This window comes from Chiloscyllium punctatum, chromosome 35, assembly GCF_047496795.1.
Source record: "Chiloscyllium punctatum isolate Juve2018m chromosome 35, sChiPun1.3, whole genome shotgun sequence".
NCBI lineage: Eukaryota > Metazoa > Chordata > Chondrichthyes > Orectolobiformes > Hemiscylliidae > Chiloscyllium > Chiloscyllium punctatum.
Genome location: NC_092773.1, coordinates 13,967,580 through 13,988,625, shown reverse-complemented (window position 1 = coordinate 13,988,625; position 21,046 = coordinate 13,967,580). Strand labels below are relative to the sequence as shown.

General features: G+C 43.6%; 1 protein-coding gene across 2 annotated transcripts in view; it reads left to right on the top strand.

Moving 5' to 3' along the window:
- LOC140459656 (dihydropyrimidinase-related protein 2) overlaps positions 1 to 21,046 on the top strand; it is a 35,337-nt gene that overhangs the window by 12,102 nt on the left and 2,189 nt on the right. Inside the window, exons 5-13 of one of the 2 annotated variants that reach the window (XM_072553994.1) lie at positions 3,214 to 3,275; positions 3,373 to 3,453; positions 5,062 to 5,130; positions 8,974 to 9,094; positions 14,197 to 14,353; positions 16,631 to 16,772; positions 17,168 to 17,338; positions 18,509 to 18,688; positions 20,513 to 20,678. In XM_072553994.1, the coding sequence (XP_072410095.1) occupies positions 3,214 to 3,275; positions 3,373 to 3,453; positions 5,062 to 5,130; positions 8,974 to 9,094; positions 14,197 to 14,353; positions 16,631 to 16,772; positions 17,168 to 17,338; positions 18,509 to 18,688; positions 20,513 to 20,678 (1,149 nt within the window). Of the gene's footprint in view, positions 1 to 3,213; positions 3,276 to 3,372; positions 3,454 to 5,061; positions 5,131 to 8,973; positions 9,095 to 14,196; positions 14,354 to 16,630; positions 16,773 to 17,167; positions 17,339 to 18,508; positions 18,689 to 20,512; positions 20,685 to 21,046 lie in introns of both variants that reach the window. The other variant, XM_072553993.1, reaches the window with a different exon arrangement.

Sequence of the window (21,046 nt, the reverse complement as noted above, 5' to 3'; positions counted from 1 at the left end):
GGTGTGGACCTGACCAGGTAGTCACGGAGGGAACGGTCTTTGCGGAAGGCGGAAAGGGGTGGGGAGGGAAATATATCCCTGGTGGTGGGGTCTTTTTGGAGGTGGCGGAAATGTCGGCGGATGATTTGGTTGATGCAAAGGTTTGTAGGGTGGAAGGTGAGCACCAGGGGCGTTCTGTCCTTGTTACGGTTGGAGGGGTGGGGTCTGAGGGCGGAGGTGCGGGATGTGGACGAGATGCGTTGGAGGGCATCTTTAACCACGTGGGAAGGGAAATTGCGGTCTCTAAAGAAGGAGGCCAATCTGGTGTGTCCTATGGTGGAACTTGTCCTCCTGGGGGCAGATACGGCGGAGGCGGAGAAATTGAGAATACGGGATGGCATTTTTGCAAGAGATAGGGTGGGAAGAGGTGTAATCCAGGTAGCTATGGGAGTCAGTGGGTTTGTAAAAAATGTCAGTGTCAAGTCGGTCGTCACTAATGGAGATGGAGAGGTCCAGGAAGGGGAGCGAGGTGTCAGAGATAGTCCAGGTAAATTTAAGGTCAGGGTGGAATGTGTTGGTGAAGTTGATGAATTGCTCAACCTCCTCCGGGAGCACGAGGTGGCGCCAATGCAGTCATCAATGTAGCGGAGGAAGAGGTGGGGAGTGGTGCCGGTGTAATTACGGAAGATCAACTGTTCTACATAGCCAACAAAGAGACAGGCATAGCTGGGCCCATACGTGTGCCCATGGCTACACCTTTGGTCTGGAGGAAGTGGGAGGATTCAAAGGAGAAATTGTTCAGGGTGAGGACCAGTTCAGCCAAACGAATGAGAGTGTCAGTGGAAGGGTACTGTTGGGGACGTCTGGAGAGGAAAAAACGGAGGGCTTGGAGGCCCTGGTCATGGCGAATGGAGGTGTAGAGGGATTGGATATCCATGGTCAAGATAAGGCGTTGGGGGCCAGGGAAACGGAAGTCTTGGAGGAGGTGGAGGGCGTGGGTGGTGTATCGAACATTTGTGGGGAGTTCCTGTACTAGTGTCAAGGTAGGTAGAGATGAGTTCAGTGTGGCAGGAGCATGCTGAGACAATGGGTCGGCCAAGGTGGTCAGGCTTGTGGATCTTGGGAAGGAGGTAGAACCGGGCAGTGCGGGGTTCCCGGACTATGAGGTTGGAAGCTGTGGGTGTGAGATCTCCTGAGGTGATGAGGTTCTGTATGGTCTGGGAGATGATGGTTTGGTGATGGGGGGTGGGGTCATGGTCGAGGGAGCAGTAGGAAGAGGTGTCCTCGAGTTGTCTCCATTAGTGACGACCGACTTGACACTGACATTTTTTTACAAACCCACTGACTCCCATAGCTACCTGGATTACACCTCTTCCCACCCTCTCTTGCAAAAATGCCATCCCGTATTCCCAATTTCTCCGCCTCCGCCGTATCTGCTCCCAGGAGGACAAGTTCCACCATAGGACACACCAGATTGGCCTCCTTCTTTAGAGACCGCAATTTCCCTTCCCACGTGGTTAAAGATGCCCTCCAACGCATCTCGTCCACATCCCGCACCCCCGCCCTCAGACCCCACCCCTCCAACCGTAACAAGGACAGAACGCCCCTGGTGCTCACCTTCCACCCTACAAACCTTCGCATCAACCAAATCATCCGCCGACATTTCCGCCACCTCCAAAAAGACCCCACCACCAGGGATATATTTCCCTCCCCACCCCTTTCCGCCTTCCGCAAAGACCGTTCCCTCCATGACTACCTGGTCAGGTCCACACCCCCCTACGACCCACCCTCCCATTCTGGCACTTACCCCTGCCACCGCAGGAACTGTAAAACCTGTGCCCACACCTCCTCCCTCACCTCTATCCAAGGCCCTAAAGGAGCCTTCCACATCCATCAAAGTTTTACCTGCACATCCACCAATATCATTTATTGTAGCCGTTGCTCCCGATGCGGTCTCCTCTACATTGGGGAGACTGGGCGCCTCCTTGCAGAGCACTTTAGGGAACATCTCCAAGACACCCGCACCAATCAACCAAACCGCCCCGTGGCCCAACATTTCAACTCCCCCTCCCACTCTGCCGAGGACACGGAGGTTTTGGGCCTCCTTCACCGCCGCTCCCTCCCCACCCGACGCCTGGAGGAAGAACGCCTCATCTTCCGCCTCGGAACACTTCAACCCCAGGGCATCAATGTGGACTTCAACAGCTTCCTCATTTCCCCTTCCCCCACCTCATCCTAGTTTCAAACTTGCAGCTCAGTTACTGTCTCCTTGACTTGTCCGACCTGCCTATCTTCTTTTCCACCTATCCACTCCACCCTCTCCTCCTTGACCTATCACCTTCATCTCCTCCCCCACTCACCCATTGTACTCTATGCTACTCTCTCCCCACCCCCACCCTCCTCTAGCTTATCTCTCCATGCTTCAGGCTCACTGCCTTTATACCTGATGAAGGCCTTTTGCCCGAAACGTTGATTTCGCTGCTCGTTGGATGCTGCCTGAACTGCTGTGCTCTTCCAGCACCACTAATCCAGTATTTGATTTTCAGCATCTGCAGTCATTGTTTTTACCGTGTATACTGCTGTTTGGTGCTGCAATCTGTGATTGATTGTTACCAATTTCAAAGTTGAATTGTCTACGTTTTATTCAGCTTTGTGCTTGGGACTAGGCCTTGGATTATTCCACATTAATTTTCAAAAATGGTCAAGCATTTGAGTCTGTCTCTGAGGCCATCTCGGTCTGTATTGAATCCTAGAATCCCTACAATGCAGTAAGAGGCCATTTGGCCCAGAGTCCCCACAGTTTGACACTGTGAAGGACATCCCATCTAGACCCAGCTCGTGACTGCACACGCATAACCCCACATTTATCCTGGCTTTTCCACTTAAGCAACATATCCCTGACCACTGTGAGCCATTTCTGCCTGGCCAAACCTACACATGTTTGGACTGTGCGATGAAACCGGATCACTTGGTGGAAACCCAGACAGATACGGGGAGAACATGCAGTTTCCACGCAGACAGTCATCCAGGGCTTAAATTGAACCCAGATCCTGGTGCTGTGAGGCAGCAGTGCAAAACACATGGAGCCATTCTGCCACCTGCATCTGAAGGGTCTCCATTAAAATGGTTTTTATCTTACAGTGGCCCAGCAATCATTTTTCACTGCATAATAAACATGCATTATCCAAAAAGCTGAGCAAAACACTGCTAAACATTTCCAATCTTATCCATCAGGTGTAAATTCATTCCTTCTGTACATGGCTTACAAAGACCGTTACCAACTCTCTGATGCCCAGGTAAGGCGATAATAATATGACAGTACTGGATGGAACATTGTACTTTTTTGTTTGGTTTATAACTAATTTTCCTTGTTGGTCTTTGATTTACCCACAGATGTATGAGGCCCTGAGTGCAATTCGTGATATGGGTGCCGTTGCTCAAGTTCATGCTGAGAATGGTGACATTATTGCTGAGGTAATGCAGGTGCAGGGCTACCACAAGTCAAAAACTTTCTGAAACTGAATTGAGGTCAAAATAACAAAATGGGTCCATGACTTTCAGGGGGTTCACCTTTTTGCAGCATGCTGAGGGAAGCAGTCTGTGTTTGAGATTTTGAATTTGCATTGAAATACAACCAGGGTGATGTGAATTTAAGTTGATTTTCTGTTAAAATGTGACTTCCAGTGAATCAGAGTTTTGGTTTCCCATGACCTGATTGATAGGAACATGAGAGCAGATGTAAGCAAGGCCTTGAGCCCATTGGGCCTGGTGTGCCATTCACTGCAACATCAACCTGCGTTGCCTCTGCTTTCAGAACTAGCTTGAATTGCACAGCAGGAAGTGATCCCATGACTTGACACCAGTGACTAAGTTTCATGTCATGAATAACAATGCTTTTTGGTGCTTTTATTCAGAACAGTTTTTGTGGCTCCAGATCAATTTAAATATCTGAAAACTAACTCTACAGTTTGTTGTGTCATTGTTTTAAAGATGTTTGCACGTACATTTTGAAGACTGGACTGAAGTAGGACGAGCTTGAATTGTTTCTATGTGAGCTAACTAGCCTTTGGTAAAAGAAAACTACATTTGTGCTCAACAAAACAAACAAAATTCAAAGACACCAACTTAAGTTCTGACCGAAATGTCTGACTCAAGACTGGTGCTGGAAAAGCACAGCAGGTCAGGCAGCAATTGAGGACCACACTGTCAACTCTGATCTCCAGCCCCCACTTCTCCAAGCTGAAATGTCTGATTGCCAAGCCAAAGCATCCAAAATAGTGAAACTGCTGATGCTCATAATATTTCAACCAAAACAATAAATGAAGTTTGTAAGTAATTGAAGTCATTTGATGTCAAGAAGGAGGCTTCCTTCCTTGGAAGAATGCAGCATCGTTAGAATAGTGAACATCAATGTGACATTTTTCTGAACATATAAACTGGCTGAGGTTTCTTTTGCTTAATCCAACAATGCTTGCCTTCACAGTCGACAAGCTCTGCTCCTTCACCTTTGATTCCAGTCCTGTTCCTGGAATTTCACAAGACTGCACAGCACTCAGTTTCTCCATGTCACTATTGATTCTGAGATGAGCTTCAGATGATTACATGCTCTTGTGAAGGCTGTTCATCTCTGTAGTGAGAGTTGACTCCACTCCAAACTCATCTTACCTCTTGCTAAAACCCTCATCCATAATTCGGTTCATCCATAATTTGTGATGATTTGAAGTCAACATGTTCTAACATTCTCCTGTCAATGATTTTGAAGTCATGGAACATTTTGCTGCCTGAGTCGTAGTGGCAACAGGTCCAGATCACCCATCATTGCTGTGCTTAACAGTAATATATAAAACACCAATTGCCATCAGTTTCAGATTACCATAATATTTTACCATTATCTAACTGCGAGACCTTGGAATGTTGGTTTGCTTACTGTTTAAGCTTTCTGTGCAGGTTTGGCCCCTTATATTTGACTTGGCTCCTCCTTATTGTTCTGAAATGAGAAGTGGATCATTTTCTTTCTGTTCATTATCCTCTTAGGGTTGTTTCTTGGTGGTTCTGTATCCTAACTATCACATTGCATTACAGGAACAACAGAGGATTCTTGGACTGGGTATCACTGGACCTGAAGGCCATGTTCTGAGTAGGCCAGAGGAGGTAAGAGGATTACAATTTAGCCTCCATTTAGGATGGCATATTTGCTTAAACTCATGGTGCCACATGATAGTCCAGCAGTTTGGTATGACAGAATAGAACAGATGGTGCACAGTCCTTACTCAGACATGTGGTGTGCTGTTATTTTTCCATTTGTATTCTGAATTCAGCCATTAGTTAATGACTCTCTACAAATGGAGTTCTGTATTGGGACCTTGTATCACGTGTAAAACTGTTGATGACCAAATAGCTTGACCATCAACATTTTGACATTTTAAACAAAGATAGTTCTTGTGGTCTTTTAGTAACTAAAATATCATGTTAATTCAGATGAGTTCTCAAAGGTATTGCACTTATGAAGCCCCTGTTTATCCTGGCAGTGACCCCAGCCAAGATTTATGGAGTTAGCTGCTTGCACATAAAGTAGCATTTTGAGTGAGGGCTGTGGGCATCACCATTGCTGAATGTATTTGAGTTTTCCAAGAGTTTCAACCAGCGTTCCTCAGGTGAAACTGTACATTGGTTGTATTTAGATTTAGAGAAGGCATTTGATAAGGTATGCTCCAAAAGGAACAAGGATATTACTGAGATTAGAGGGTTTGAATTAGAAGCAGAGGCTGGATAAACTGGGACTTGTTTTCCTGCATTGTAGGAGGCTGAGGGGTGTCCTTTATTGAGATTTATAAAATCAAGAAGGGCATAGATTAGGTGAATAGCCAAGGCTTTTCCAGGGCTTGGAGGGCATAGATTTAAGGCGAGAGGGAAAGATTTGGAAGGGACTTATGGGACAATTTTTTTCACACTTTGTGTGTGGTGCATATATAAAACTATTTACCAGAGGAAGTGGTAGAGGCAAGTACACTTAAAAGACATTTGTACCGGGACATGATAGCAAAGATGGAAAAGGATATTGGCCAAATGAAGGGCTGTTTCCCTGGAACATGAGAGGTGAAGTTAGTGAGGTTTATAAAATCATGAGGGACTGTAAATAGACAAGGTCTTTTCTCTGGGGTGGGAGAGTCCAGAACTGGAGGGCATAAGTTTAAGGTAAGAGGGGAATGTTTTCGAAGGGACCTAAGGGGTGACCTTTTCATGCAGATGGTGGTGCGTATATGGAATGAGCTGCCAGAGGAAGTGGTGGAGGCTGGTACAATTACAGTGTTCTGGATGGGTATATGAATAGGAAGGGTTTAGAGGAATATGGACCAAGTGCTGGAAAATGGGACAAAATTAATTTAGGATATGTGATTGGCATGGACTAGTTGGACCAAAACGTCTCTTTCTGTGCTGTACATGTCTTTGACTCTGAATAAGTTCAGTTCACTTTGGAAAACCTGGCCAGCATGTACAAATTAGGTTGAAGGGTCTGTCAATCTCCACAAAAGGTTAAGTCTGATGATAACAGGCAATGCTGTTGAATGTCATATGTTGCCATGGATAGAGAATTGGCTCATGGGCATGAACCAGCAGTGGAGATGAGTGCTTCTTTTTCAGGTTAGCAATCTGTCACCAGCAGGGTTACTCAGGGATCAGTGCTGGGACTGCAACTATTTACCATATTTAAAAATGACAAGGAGCAAGCAAATCACTGTGAAGTTCATTTTGGAAGGGAGAACACCAGAACAGAATGTTATTCAAATTGAGAAGTATCACAGAAAGCTGCAATGCAAAAGGACTTGAAATGTAAAGCTTGCACACAGGCTTAGCAGGCAATCAGGAAGGCGAATGGAATGTTGGCCCTTCAAGGGGCTGGAGTTTAAGAGTGGGTAAGCCTTAATGCAAATGTACAAGGTGCTGGTGAGACCACATAAAGATTGGTGTGTACTGTTTTGATCCCTTTCTTGAAGGAAAGATATTATTTTGTTCGAGGCACTCAGTTGTTCCTGGAATAGAGGAATTGTCTTATGAGCAAAAGCTATGCAGGTTGGCACTGTCTTGACTGCGATTTTGCCGAATGAAAGTTGATTGCATTTAATATTCTTAAGAGGCTTGGGGAATGGTTGCCCAATAAAGGCTGATGTGAGCAGGGGTTTCCTCTCTGAAAGCTGGGTGACTTTGGACTTCCTTGCCGCAGAGAACTTGTCTGCTTTAAGGCTGAGCGATTCTTCATCGGTTGGGGAATTAAGTCATGGGGAAAGGGTCATCGGATCAGCTGTGATTCTATCCGATTGAATGACAGAGCAGGCTTGAGCTAAACAGCCTGTTCCTATTTGCTTATGGTCTTAGGTTTGACACCATCCAGAGTGAAATAGCCCACTTAGCAAACACCAGGTGCACAAACATTCACTCTCTCCACCGCAGATGCTGAGTTGCAGCAGTATAAAGATGGGAGCATTTTCTTCAAGTCATTTATTTTTCAGATTTGGAAATGTATCGTTCTTTTCATATCACTTGGTCAAAATTCTGAAGCTCCCCAATGGCACTGTGGTGCCTGTACAAATGATCTTGTGGAATGACCTCTAACAAATTACCTGTAACAATTCAAGAAGGCAGCTCACCATCACCATCTCAAAGGCAACACAGAGTGGGTGATATATACTGGTTCAGCTAGTGCTGCCCACAGACCATGAATGAACAGGTAAAATTACTGTCTGTTGACTGCTACTGTGAATTGTGTTTTTTCTGCGTGGAAGACAACACTGATTTCTCTTCAAGTGCTTGTGGTTAAGACCGTAAGAATTAGACATGTAATGCTTGATGAATAAGTATAATTAGGTTATTGAAGTTAAACATTGGGTAACACGTGTAGTGGTCTTGTTTTAAGAAGGATTTCAAGATTGAACTTAATCCCGCAAATTAATGTCATGCACAGTCATCCACTAAATCTATCCTCATTACAGAAAAGAGAGTTCACTTATGTAGTGGAAGGAGTCATTGTCAGAGGAAGTCAGTCTGACTTGTAATTGCTCCACCATTCAACAAAAAATATGACTGATCTACTTAGACTTGACTACATTGCCCTCACCCCATGTCCATAATTCTCTGTGTATTCAAAATCAGGCTTTTCTGGTTTTAAATTAGGTCAAGAAACATAGTGGATTCATAGAATCCTCAAACACAAACTTTGAGAAGATTTGTAGCTCGGGTGCTCGTTGTTGTGGTTCTGTTCACCGAGCTGGGAATTTGTGTTGCAAACATTTCGTCTCCTGTCTTGGTGACATCCTCAGTGCTTGGGAGCCTCCTGTGAAGCGCTTCTGTGATCTTTTCTCCGGCATTTGTCGTGGTTTGAATCTGCCGCTTCCGGTTGTCAGTTCCAGCTGTCCTCAAACTTTTCAGCAAACAAATTTCTTTGGAATTTTGTCTAAAATCAGTGTCTTCTAGTTCATGACTCCCCAGTCAGGGGAGAAAAATAAGCCTGGTTTAGAAGGCATTCAAATGTCGTGTTAACAATGACGACATCAGTATTCTGATCAGAGTAGGTGTTTTGGGCCCTCATGCCTGCCCTGCCATTGTCTAAGATCATGGCTGATCTGTCACCAGCCTCCACTCCTGATAGCCCTCAACTTCCCATTCTCCAAGAAACTGTCCTCCAGCTCTTCAAATACTTGCCATAATGATTAAACATGTTGCACAACAGAATGAATCCTGAGCTGCAACAAGGTAGAAACTATTACGAACTTGAACTGGTCTATAGAACCATGTGGGAGTTTTTATTTTGGAATCTGAGACAATTGAGGTTTGCAATATTGACAGCTTGTACAATGGAGTGAATAGAAGCACTGAATGAAATGGTGTTGCTTGTATATTGAAGTTTTTTTAAAAACTGGTATTTAGTTAGAGGTGGGTAACACACAATTCTTTGAAGTTTTTTCCCCTGCCTCATCCATAATATTTCCCTCTTGACAGGTTGAAGCAGAAGCAGTAAACCGGGCCATCACTATTGCAAATCAAACCAACTGCCCCCTCTATGTAACGAAAGTGATGAGTAAAACTGCTGCAGACATTATTGCCCAAGCTCGGAAGAAAGGTAAGTGGAACAAAATGAGAGGGCATAGGTTTCAAGTGAGCGGGGTTAAGATTTAAAAGCGACCAAAAGGGGGGTAACTTGTTCACACACAGCATGGTACATGCATGGAACAAAATGCCACAGGGAGTGGTCGAAGTGGGTACGTTCATAATTTTAAAAGGCATTTAGATGGGTACATGAACACGATGGGTTTAGAGTGATGTGTGCCAAATGGGTCCCAATCAATTTATGATTTCCGTTTGGCACGGACGAGTTGAACTCGAGGGTTTGTTTCCATGCTATATAACTCTGACTTGTGACTTGCCCAAAACGTCGATTCTCCTGTTCCTTGAATGCTGCCTGACCTGCTGCGCTTTTCCAGCAACACATTTTTCAGCTCTGATCTCCAGCATTTGCAGTCCTCACTTTCTCCATTCTAAAGCAGTAGTACAAACCACTGAGCCACCCTTCATTTAGTGCTTTTCATTAGACTGCACATTATAATCTCAAACTGATGCATTTAATACGTTTTCATACATGTTTGAGTCACAAATTAACAAAGCAATCAGCACCAGTAGATGACAGCATTTTGAATTGACTCAGTTTAAGAGGAAATTGGTTCTGAACAGTTTCGCAGAGCTCATGAACCTTGGACTGTGTTCCCACATTTGAAAGTCATGCACTACTTTAAAGACAAATATTAGAGTTTGTGTTTTAGAGTCACAGGTACCTAAGACTGGCCGTAGAATCTTTTTATGTCATTTTCAGGTCATATATTAAAAGTAAAAATTCAGGTATGATGCAAAAATTAAGTATACTGGAAAAAAAGTCCACCCTTAATCGATGACAACACTTGACTGATATAGAACCTAGAACATGACAGTACAGTACAGGCCCTTTGGTCCTCAATGTTGGTTTCACAGGGTGGCACAATCTGAAGCCCATCCAACCAACACTATTCCATTCTCCTCTATATGCCGATTCAATGACCATTTAAATGCCCATAAAGTTGGCAAGTCTACAACTATTGCATGCAGTGTGTTCCATGCCTCTACTCCTCTGTGAGTAAACAAGCTATCTCTGACATCTGTCCGGTATCTAGCACCTCTCAATTTGAAGCTATGTCCCCTCGAGCTAGCCATCACCATCCTAGGAAGAAGGCTGTGACTGTCCACCCCATCTAACCCTCTGATTATCTTACATGTTTCAATTAAATCACCACTCAACCTTCTTGCCTCTTATTAAAAACAGCCTTAAGTCCCTCAACATTTCTTCCTAAGACCTCATGCCATCCCCTGCCCCCATCCTAGTAAATCTGCTCTGAACCCTTTCCGAAGCTTCCACATCCTTCCTATAATGTGGTGACCAGAAATACGCGCAATACTCCAAATGTGGACGCACCAGCGTTTTGTACAGCTGCCACATGACCTCGTGGTTTCGAAACTCGGTCCCTCTACTAATAAAAGCGAACACAGTGCATGCCGCCTTAACAGCTCGATCAACCTGAGTGGCAACTTTGAAGGATCTGTGGGCATGGACACTGAGATCTCTCTGTACATCTACACACTCAAGAATCTTACCATTTGCCCAGTACTCTGCATTCCTGTGACTACTTCCAAAGTGCATCACCTCACACTTTTCCACATAAAACTCCATTTGCGACCTCTCAGCCCAGCTCTACAGATTATCTTTGTTCCTCTGTAATCTACAACATCCTTCGGCACGACCTACAACTATACTGACCGTAGTGTCTTCCACAAATTTATTAATCCATCCTTCTACACACACTTTCAGGTCGTTTATAAAAAATGTCAACAGCACTGGACCCAAAGCAGATCCTTGTTGTTCACAACTAGTAACTGAACTCCAGGATGAACATTTCCCATCAACCGCAAGCTTCTATCTTCTCTCAGTTGGCCAATTTCTGATCCAAAGTACTAAATCGCCCTCAATCCCATGCCTCCATATTTTGTGCAGTCGTGTACTGTGGGGAACCTTTTCAAATGCCTCACTAAAATCCATACACACCACATCAATGGCTTTACCCACATCCACCTGTTTGGTCACCTTCTCAAAGAACTCCAGGTTTGTGAGGCACGACCTACTCTTAACAAAACCGTGTTGACTATCCCAAATCAATTTATTCCCTTTGAGATGATTATAAATCCTACCTCTTATAAACTTTTCCAGCACTTTACCCACAACCGAAGTAAGGCTCACCAGTCTATAATTTCCAGGGTTGTCTCTACTCTTCATCTTGAACAAGGGAACAACGTTTGCTATCCTCTAGTCTTTTGGTACCATTCCTGTTGACAATGACGACAAAAGATCAAAGCCAACGGTTCTACAATCTCATCCGTAGCTTCCCAGTGAATCCTAGGATGAATCCCATCTGGCCCAGGGGATTTCTCTATTTTCACACTTTCCAGAACTTCGAACACCACCTCCTAATGAACCTAAATCCCATCTAGTCTACTAGCCTGTTTCTGAGCATTCTCCTCAACAAAATTATCTTTTTCCAGCATGAATACTGACAAAAAATATTCGTTTTGCACTTTCTGTATCTCCCCTGACTCTACGCACACATTCCCAGTACCATCCTTGATTACCCCTAATATTATTCGAGTTATTCTTTTGCCCATTGTTTTCGGGTTTTCCTTGATCCTCTCCGCCAACAACTTCAGTGAATGCACCAAGAGTTGGCACACGAAGGGCAGCATTTTACCTTCTCACCCAAGCGTTAGAGCACTCTTTCCCTGGTCTTTATTTTGTATTCAATATGTGATATTCTATTCCCAACAGTGTGGAAACAGGCCATTTGGCCCAGCAACTCCACATCGATCCTCTGAAGAGTAACCCACCCATGCCCACACATTACCCCTGACTACCAAACTCCGTGCGCAATTTAGCATGGCCAATTCACCTGACCTGAATATCTTTGGACTGTGGGAGGAAACCCATGCAGACACTGGGAGAATGTGCAAACTCCACACAGTCGCCCAAGGGTGGAATTGAACCCGGGTCCCTGCTCAGAGTCCTAGAGATGTACAGCGTGGAAACAGACCCTTCGGTCCAACCCAATCTCTTCCCACCTGCCAGCACCTGGCCCATATCCCCTCCAAACCCTTCCTATTCATATACCCATCCAAATGCTTCTTAAATGATTCAATTGCACTAGCCTCCACCACTTCCTCTGGCAGCTCATTCCATACCCGTACCACCCTTTGTGTGGAAAAAGTTGCCTCATAGCTTTCTTTTATATCTTTCCCCTCTCACCCTAAACCTATGCCCTCCAGTTCTGGACTCCCTCACACCAGGGAAAAGACTTTGTCTATTTACCCTATCCATGCCCCTCATAATTTTGTAAACCTCTATAACGTCACCCCTCAGCCTCTGACGCTCCAGGGAAAACAGCCCCAGCCTGTTCAGCCTCTCCCTATAGCTCAAATCTTCCAACCCTGGCAACATCCTTGTAAATCTTTTCTGAACCCTTTCAAGTTTTACAACATCTTTCTGATAGGAAGGAGACCAGAATTGCATGCAATATTCCAACAGTGGCCTCACCGATGTCCTGTATAGCCGCAACATGACCTCCCAACTCCTGTACTCAATACTCTGATCAATAAAGGAAAGCATACCAAACGCTGCCTTCACTATCCTATCTACCTGCGACTCCACTTTCCAGGAGCTGTGAACCTGCACTCCAAGGTCTATTTGTTCAGCAACATTCCCTTGGACCTTACCATTAAGTGAATAAGTCCTGCTAAGATTTGCTTTCCCAAAATACAGCACCTGACATTTATCTGAACTAAACTCCATCTGCCACTCCTCAGCTCATGGGTCCATCTGGTCAAGATCCTGTTATAATCTGAGGTAACCTCCTTCGCTGACCACTGCACCTCCAATTTTGGTGTCATCTACAAACTTACTGTCCCTCTTATGCTCGCATCCAAATCATTTAGGTAAATGACAAAAAATAGAGGACCTAGCACCGATCCTTGTGGCACTCACCTGGTCCCAGGCCTCCAGCCTGATGTTGTGAGGCAGCAGTGCAAACCATTGAGCACCATGTTGCCCTCCTTCCTTCATCTTCCTTCACCATTTTAAAGTGAAACAGGCAGTTGCCTGATGATGCCCTTTGTTTCTTGGGTCTGGTAATTTAGTCCATGTCCACAATTGCTTCAACATTTCTAACCAATGAGTACTGACGAGTTGCCCAAGATGTTAGTCCTCTTCCCCCTCCATTTTCACATCTAAACTTGAGCTCAAAGTCACCTTTTTATATACCTCATGCTGCGGATCACTTGTCAGCTTGTCCTGGAGAATTGTAGATAAAGGGATCCTCAAGGTATGATCTTGCTTAGTATGTCCTTTTGAGAGACTATTATGTATTTTTCCAGAGAAAGGAAGACAACAGAGATGGCCTTATGCCATCCTGTTATTATGTCCCTATCCTGTACTACGACCAAAAACAGTTATCTTCAAAAGGTCCCATATTTTAGATGTTATCATATGAAATGTTGACTTGGGAATATGCTGACTTTGAAAGCCAAAGGGTGAGAGTGTGCATTTCCTGCAAGAAGAGCCCATATGTCAAAAGAAAGGACAATAAAGCACTAGACTGGTTGTCCCAACCAAGAGTTTGGATTTTTGAGCATTCTCCCAATATGTACTGGTTCCAATTCCAGTTAGCCTGTCACACCTCTGCAATCTGTTCAGAAGAGCTGTTTACTTTTGTCTCATATTCCATCATTTTGTACATAACTTGCCAAATTTGTTGTCCACTTTTGTTTCTCAGAAGTGTAACACATTTCACACAGTATATTCCACTCCTGAACAGCCCTCTCTGAACAAATTTCTCCTCATGAATTCACTAGTTGCTTGTCTGATCATTTTAAATCTATGACCTCTGGTTAGCTGCTTGCTAGCCAGTTTGTCCTTGCTTGCCAAGAATTGAACAAAAGGAACTGGCATGATGTGCTTGGTTGTGCCTGGTACAAGAAGCTGAGCATGTACCATGCAAGACAGGTCAAAGTTCATCATTTGTGGATTTAAAGCAGTACATTTCAGTCAGTGCAGGTCTTAAATTAAAAAAAAGCTGTGGCATTTCTTTTTCCCGGCAGGCACTGTTGTGTATGGGGAACCGATTACTGCTAGTCTGGGCACCGATGGATCTCATTACTGGAGCAAGAACTGGGCTAAGGCGGCTGCTTTTGTCACTTCTCCACCACTGAGCCCTGATCCAACCACGCCAGATTATCTGAACTCTTTGCTATCTTGGTATGTTTGGTCTTGTTTCCTGAGTCTCTTGAGCCAGCTGTTTTATCCAGATGAAATGTCACTTTGAGCAACAGCAGTTAAGTATTCACACGTTGGACCAAATTCAGCAAAACCCATAATTCAAGGCATTTGGGCCAATTAGGGTTTTGATGCTCTCTACTCAATCATTAATGAGTCAAGATTTAAAATATCATGCAAGACTTGACTTCGAGGGGAAGAACAAACATGATCAGAATTACGCGGGCAATGAAGAGTTTATCACAACTGGCTGTTGAGACTAAAGCTTGAACATAATTTAAAAGTGATTTATACCATACGTGATGAAGGAAACTGCCTATTGATCACTGTAAAAATGCTGAAAGTTGCTACTGTTGACTGATGAAGTATGAGTGTTTGGTAAAAAGCTTCACTCAATCCTCCTTTCATGTCCTCTTCCAGTTATTCTGCTGATTGTTCTTTGACCTTAAATGTTGCATTAACCTTCAATCAGACAGTCCTGCAAAATATTTTGCTCAGAGCCATAACAGGTACAATTGCAAGGTTTAAGAGGCCTTTGGATGTGTATATGAATAGCAAGGGTTTGGAGGGATATGGGCCAGTTGCTGGCTGGTGGGACTAGATTGGATTGTGATACATGGTCAGGTTGGACCCAAGACTCTGTTGCCATGCTGTACACCTTTATGACTCTCTTACTCTAATAATCCAAGACAGAGCAAAAATATTGCCAAGTTTGTCCCCGTTCCTGATCTTGTTGCTGCTTATTGACTCTTATTTTGCCCTTCTGAGAAGATGAAAGAAAGAAATGTTTGCATTCATGAGGTTTTGACAACTATGGGCTGATTTCTCCACTTAAAGGCAAAGAAATGCTTTCGAAATGTAATTATTGTCAAAATGTAAAATCACAGCAGCCAATTTAAGTACAGCAAGTTCCCTCAAAGATAGTTGTGATGATAAGCAGGTCACCTCTTGAATGTGGTGTTGATTTAAGAATATAATCCAGAACACTGGAGACAGTTCAGCCATTTTTGTTCAAAACCATGTCATGAGATAATTTTTGTCTACTGTAGACAGTTGATTTGTTTGAAACAAGACACCAAGGTTACAAGAACAGCCAGACTTCTATGACTGTCAGCCCAGATTTTGTGTTGAATTGTGTGGAGTGAGAATTGAATCTCTGATGTCAGACTTTAATGGAAATATTTTTCATTGAACGACTGCTAATGGTCTTAGTGGTATATGACTGCAAAGTACTGCTTCCTTACATCATTGTCAAGGTAGTTCAGTCTGCAGTAAGGGGAGTGATAGAATCCCTACCGTGTGGAAACAGGTCATTTGGGCCAACAAGGTCGGTCCGACTCTCCAAGGAACATCCCACCCAGACTCATCTCTTTCCACCCCACCCCCCCAAAAAAAAACTCTAGCTTTGTAACCCTGCATTTCCCATGCCCAATCCACCTTACTGCACACCTTTGGACTGTGGGAGGAAAATGGAGCACCTGGAGGAAAAAAATGCACTGGTTGGGAGAATGTGCAAAGTCCACACAGGCAGTTCCCCCAAGGCTGATATCAAAGCCAGTTCCTTGCTAACCACTGAGCCACTGTCCTATTCAGCTAAGATGTGCCTTGTCCTAACTCCTGCCATGGTAAATGTTGAGTCAAGTTTTTTGTCGAGTGAGCCATTGGCTGATGGGAATTGGAATTTGAACTTCTAACACTTTCAAACTCAAGTCGCAGCTGAAGTTAATTTGGAAACTTTGGAGCTTTGTCTTGGGCAATTATTTCACCCACGTAAATTGCATTTATCTGCATAGCTTAGTACAGGTACTGCACAATTCTTTGTGAAATCCATTTGGGCCAGTTATTTTTCAGAATGCAGAATTTTTCAGTTTTAGGAATAAATTACATTCTCAGAGTGAAAATTTTGAAAAAAATTACCTAAATAGACGCACATATGAATAGTATGAGCCCTGAGACACAATTGACACCTGCCAGTTCTGGGCCACACTGCCACATCACATCTAAGTGACATGGTTCGAGTGGGTGTGGAGCTGGGTCACCTGTTTGCACACCAAAATGATGCTGCACACTCCAGAAAAAAAAATTTTGGATTTTGAAGCTTTTCGGATTTCAGATAAAGGATTGAGTACCTGTACCACAGTCAGAGTGAAAGCCCTTTTAAACATAAAATTGTTTTATCTGTCAGTATGGTGAGTAGATTCAGTAAGCAGCCTTGTTGACCTTTAGTGCTTGTATATACTTTTTAAACTGTATTTACAGTGGCGATCTGCAGGTCACTGGCAGTGCACACTGTACATTCAACACCTCTCAGAAGGCTTTAGGGAAGGATGACTTCACTCTAATTCCTGAAGGTACGAATGGAATTGAGGAGAGGATGTCCATTGTTTGGGATAAAGCTGTGGTAAGTACTACATGGTTGTGTAAAGAATTATGAAAGGTTATGATGAAAAAAGGTAACTAAGAAAGAACCTTGTCAAGAAACTGCTGAGATGTAATTTGCTTTTTCCAAGGCCAGGCTGAGTAATAGAGTAGGGTTCCACAAGTTAACAGGCGGAATGTGCTCCACTGCCATTGACATTCATCACTGTACACCACCTCAATAATTGTTTATGTGAGTGATTGAATAGGGTGGTATTTGTATCTCATGGAATGAGGAATATAACTGCAATAAGGTGGTCCACTAATTAGATTAAGTGGGAGTATGTTAAAAGCTAAGATGATGTATTGGATGTCTTTGTGGTATCCCCAGTGATCAAGCAGTATTTTCCAGTGCAAATGTTTCTTGTCACAATATAGGTCTCTGGTAAAATGGATGAAAATCAGTTCGTAGCAGTGACCAGCACCAATGCTGCCAAGATTTTTAACTTGTATCCCAGGAAGGGACGCATCGCCGTGGGATCAGATGCTGACCTTGTGATCTGGGACCCTGACATTGTCAAGACAATTACTGCAAAGAACCATAGCCTGGTAGGTTGATTATTTAAGTTCAAGTCAATGCAGCAGTCAAGTCACTGGTTCTGCAAGGGCAAACAAATAATTGTGTGTAATGGTCTTAGTTTCACCAAAAGACAAAATACTCCCTCTGTAAATGTTGACCAGGAATCAGAGCTTTTTCTGTCCCATGATTATAACTTTTGTCAGTACGGCAGAAATCATTTAAGCACAATTTCATGTGCTGCAGTTGATGCTGAAGTTAAGTTGGGAAAGCTGTCGAAATGCCCAGAAATTCACTGTGTTGGTTATACAAACTGGATAACCAACTCTTCAAATCTGGTAGCTGACTTAATGAAAATTTTTCCATAAGGTGCATTTTCAGCAAGGAGGCAGAAAGCAAAGCACATTTGGATATATTTTAGGCTTTGCTCCTTTTGAGCAAATGCTTGTGTCCCAGAGATTTTTGTGAAAATCTTTTCTTATTTGTCATAGGATCATGAAATAATGTACCCAGTTAAGTCTGTCAGACATGTGCCAGCTGTTCAATAGACTTTTACCATCAGTCCCAGATTGCTTTCTCTTGTAACTCAAAAACTGCACTCAAATCTTGTTCCACCACCAGATCAGTTTTGTGAGTAAGCAATTTTGAAATAGGGAGACAATAAGAAAGACTTGTGACTGAGATTAGAGCTTCATAAGCATGACCATATGAGTAAAAGGCAAAACAGAAAAGCTTGTGCACTGTACAGGAGATGGCAGAAACAGTTCAGGCGGCTATGCCAGAAGCTATCTTGGTCAGACTTCACTGATGTCAGTGGTGTTCATAGGCAGTTGGGATATGGAGGATCAACATTTGACCACATTTCTTGCATCTGTTCTCTGTCCTGTGACCGTCAATGGAAATATTCTTGTTCAGGAATGCTGAATGAAGATTGAATCATGTTCAACTGTCATGCCTTTCGAGGTCAAAAAGATTGCCAGTACTCACTCCTCTGTTTTGGACATGGTGAACAACCAATTCCACATGTTTGTCGAGGGCTGCTGTGTCCAAGGAACTGAATCATAGGAAGAATTAGGGGAGGAGGGAAAATGCTGCAAGGATGAAGAATGCATTTTGCAGCGTTAATGTGATTTGTATGAAGGTCTGTGCTGTATTACTTATGATCCTTTCATCTTGTTCTATATTTCTTTTGTTGCAATCAGGCCGTGGAGTACAACATTTTTGAAGGAATGGAGTGTCGTGGGGCACCCTTGATTGTCATAAGTCAGGGTAAAATTGTCTACGAGGATGGCATGGTGCATGCTTCTGAAGGCTCTGGACGCTTCATCCCCAAGAAACCATTCCCTGACTACGTATACAAGAGGGTGAAAGCCAGGAGCAAGGTAATTGGTAATCTAAATTGTCAAACAAAAATGGCTTTTCCATGACTTGTTGCCAAGATGTCTGTTTAAGGTAGTGCATGTCTCTGACATTGCAAAGCTTTGTGATTCAGTATACAGAGGAACCTCAATCATCTGAATGAGATGGGCGGGCACTATTTCATTTGGGTAATTGATTATTCGGTTAATTGATTTCCTCTGCAGCTCAGAGTTCAGGAGACTAGGCAAAAGCACACTGTGTGGGAGACCCTGCTCTTCTCCCCCATGTCTGCTCCCATCCTGCCACCCATCCCCAACCCTGAGCGCCCCTCCACCTGCCCCAACCTCGTCCAACAGCGTCCCCCGGTTTATCCTCTGTCTGCTCTCCCACCTGCCCCTAACCCCGCTCCTCGTCTATCCCCACTCACGCTCTTTTCCTCTTTCCCCCTTCCCCCCCCCCCCCCCCCCCCCCCCCCCACCACTTCCCCAGCAGCTGGACTGTACACCAACAGTAAGACTGCTGCTGCCTTTGTGGGGTAAAAAACACAGACTTTTTGACCTGTTCCACCTTTGCCCTGTACAGGACAGTGTTGGAGACATTATCTGGGGAAGAGGGGTTTTGGTTACACCCCAGTGTCGAACTCCAGGGTAAATGTGGGGAGGGAGAGAGAGGAGGTCAGTTGTTTAGAGACGGTGCCTGAACTGTCCAGGACTGTTTTTGGCAGTATTTCGGTGAACCAAGTTTGTTTTTAATCATTGTATCCATAAACAAAAGATGCAATCAGGTTTGAAACAGCTCATTGACGTAATGTTTCTGTCAGGACCTTGAGATCCCCTTCGGATAATTGATATCAGGAAGATCGAGGTTCCTCTGTAATCAAAAAATCCATTTGTTATTACCCTGGCAAGACAAACAGAAATTGCTTAAGAAATTGAGCAGGTCAGACATCTTCTCCACCACTTGAATTATTTCAGGTTTCGAACATTTTTATTATTTATCATTCATTCTTATTATTATACCCTGTTCAAATGTAATAACTTCGGATTTCTGGAAGGTAACCTCAGATTTGGAATCTTACCCCAGGAAGTTGTTTATTTTTTGGACAGGAGTAGTCCAGTTTTATTCCACATTTGGATTGGAGACCTGTTCGGGTGCATAATGCAAAAATGCCCTTCAGATTAGAAATTTAATTGAGGCCTATTTCGGTGTAACAGCTGGACAGTCAAGATCCTGTCACAATGTTTTAAAAGATGTTGTGCATTGTGTGTGTCAGCCAATTTGATATGCTCAACTCCTGATGGGGACGGTTAACACACATGCTTCTAAAGTACAAGCAAAGGACAATCTGCCCATCCTTGAGAATGCATGTCGCAAGTTTTGCTTATCTGCCCCACACACTAATATATGACAGATGAACTGTGTGTATCACTTCCACATTTTGGTAGTTTTGAAGGCAGAATGATAATAGCAAGGGAGGATTGTGCAAAACAATGTTTTTTAGAGGCTAATTCCCTTACTACTTGTGTTCAGCCGCATGCGCGCGCGCGCACGCACACAAAAACTTTTTCATATATGTGATTGCACTAGAAATTTCAAGTGTTGTTCATTCTGTATGAAAATAACATTTTAATACTCCTGTTATCTGCCTGCTCGATTTGCAGTTGCTTGATTGCTAGTTCTAAAAAGAGATTTTGAGATTTAAAATTCCACTCCAAGTGAAATTGACTTTATTAATTTCATCACCTTTGTTCAAATACTGCACTTGGTGTATTGCATGTGAGAGTTAGTTATGTCAACATCTTGATCATGTGGGTTTTTTTTAAACATCATCACCTTCTCCCTGCTAGTTAACTGAACTGCGAGGAGTCCCACGGGGGCTCTATGATGGTCCTGTCTGTGAGGTTTCAGTCACGCCTAAATCTGTCACACCTGCTTCCTCGACTCGGACTTCACCTGCCAAGCAGCAAGCACCACCAGTGCGAAACCTGCACCAGTCAGGATTCAGTTTGTCTGGTAAATGTGTGTTTCCTGTTTTATTACCTCTTAAACTATTCATAAGGTCGTCTAATACTTTTATTCAGTTTAGCTCTTAATCAGTGTTTAAATCAGACATGCATCGGTTATGTAGAGTAAGTTATATTTGCTTTTGTTTAAGTCTGTGACCTATAATGTTAGCCAGAAATGCAGTTCTCTTTGCTGTTCATAGACAGACTGACTTAGAATGTATTCACTGATCCTGTTTCTTAGTCGTGTTCTGGCCAGGGATAGAGTGCTGTTTTTGGACTGTCTGTTGTTGAATTAAGCTGGGTTACTTTTCAGGAAGGGAATATTGCATTGCTGCTTGCAACATGATTTATTCTGTGCCAGAAAATGCCTGAGTC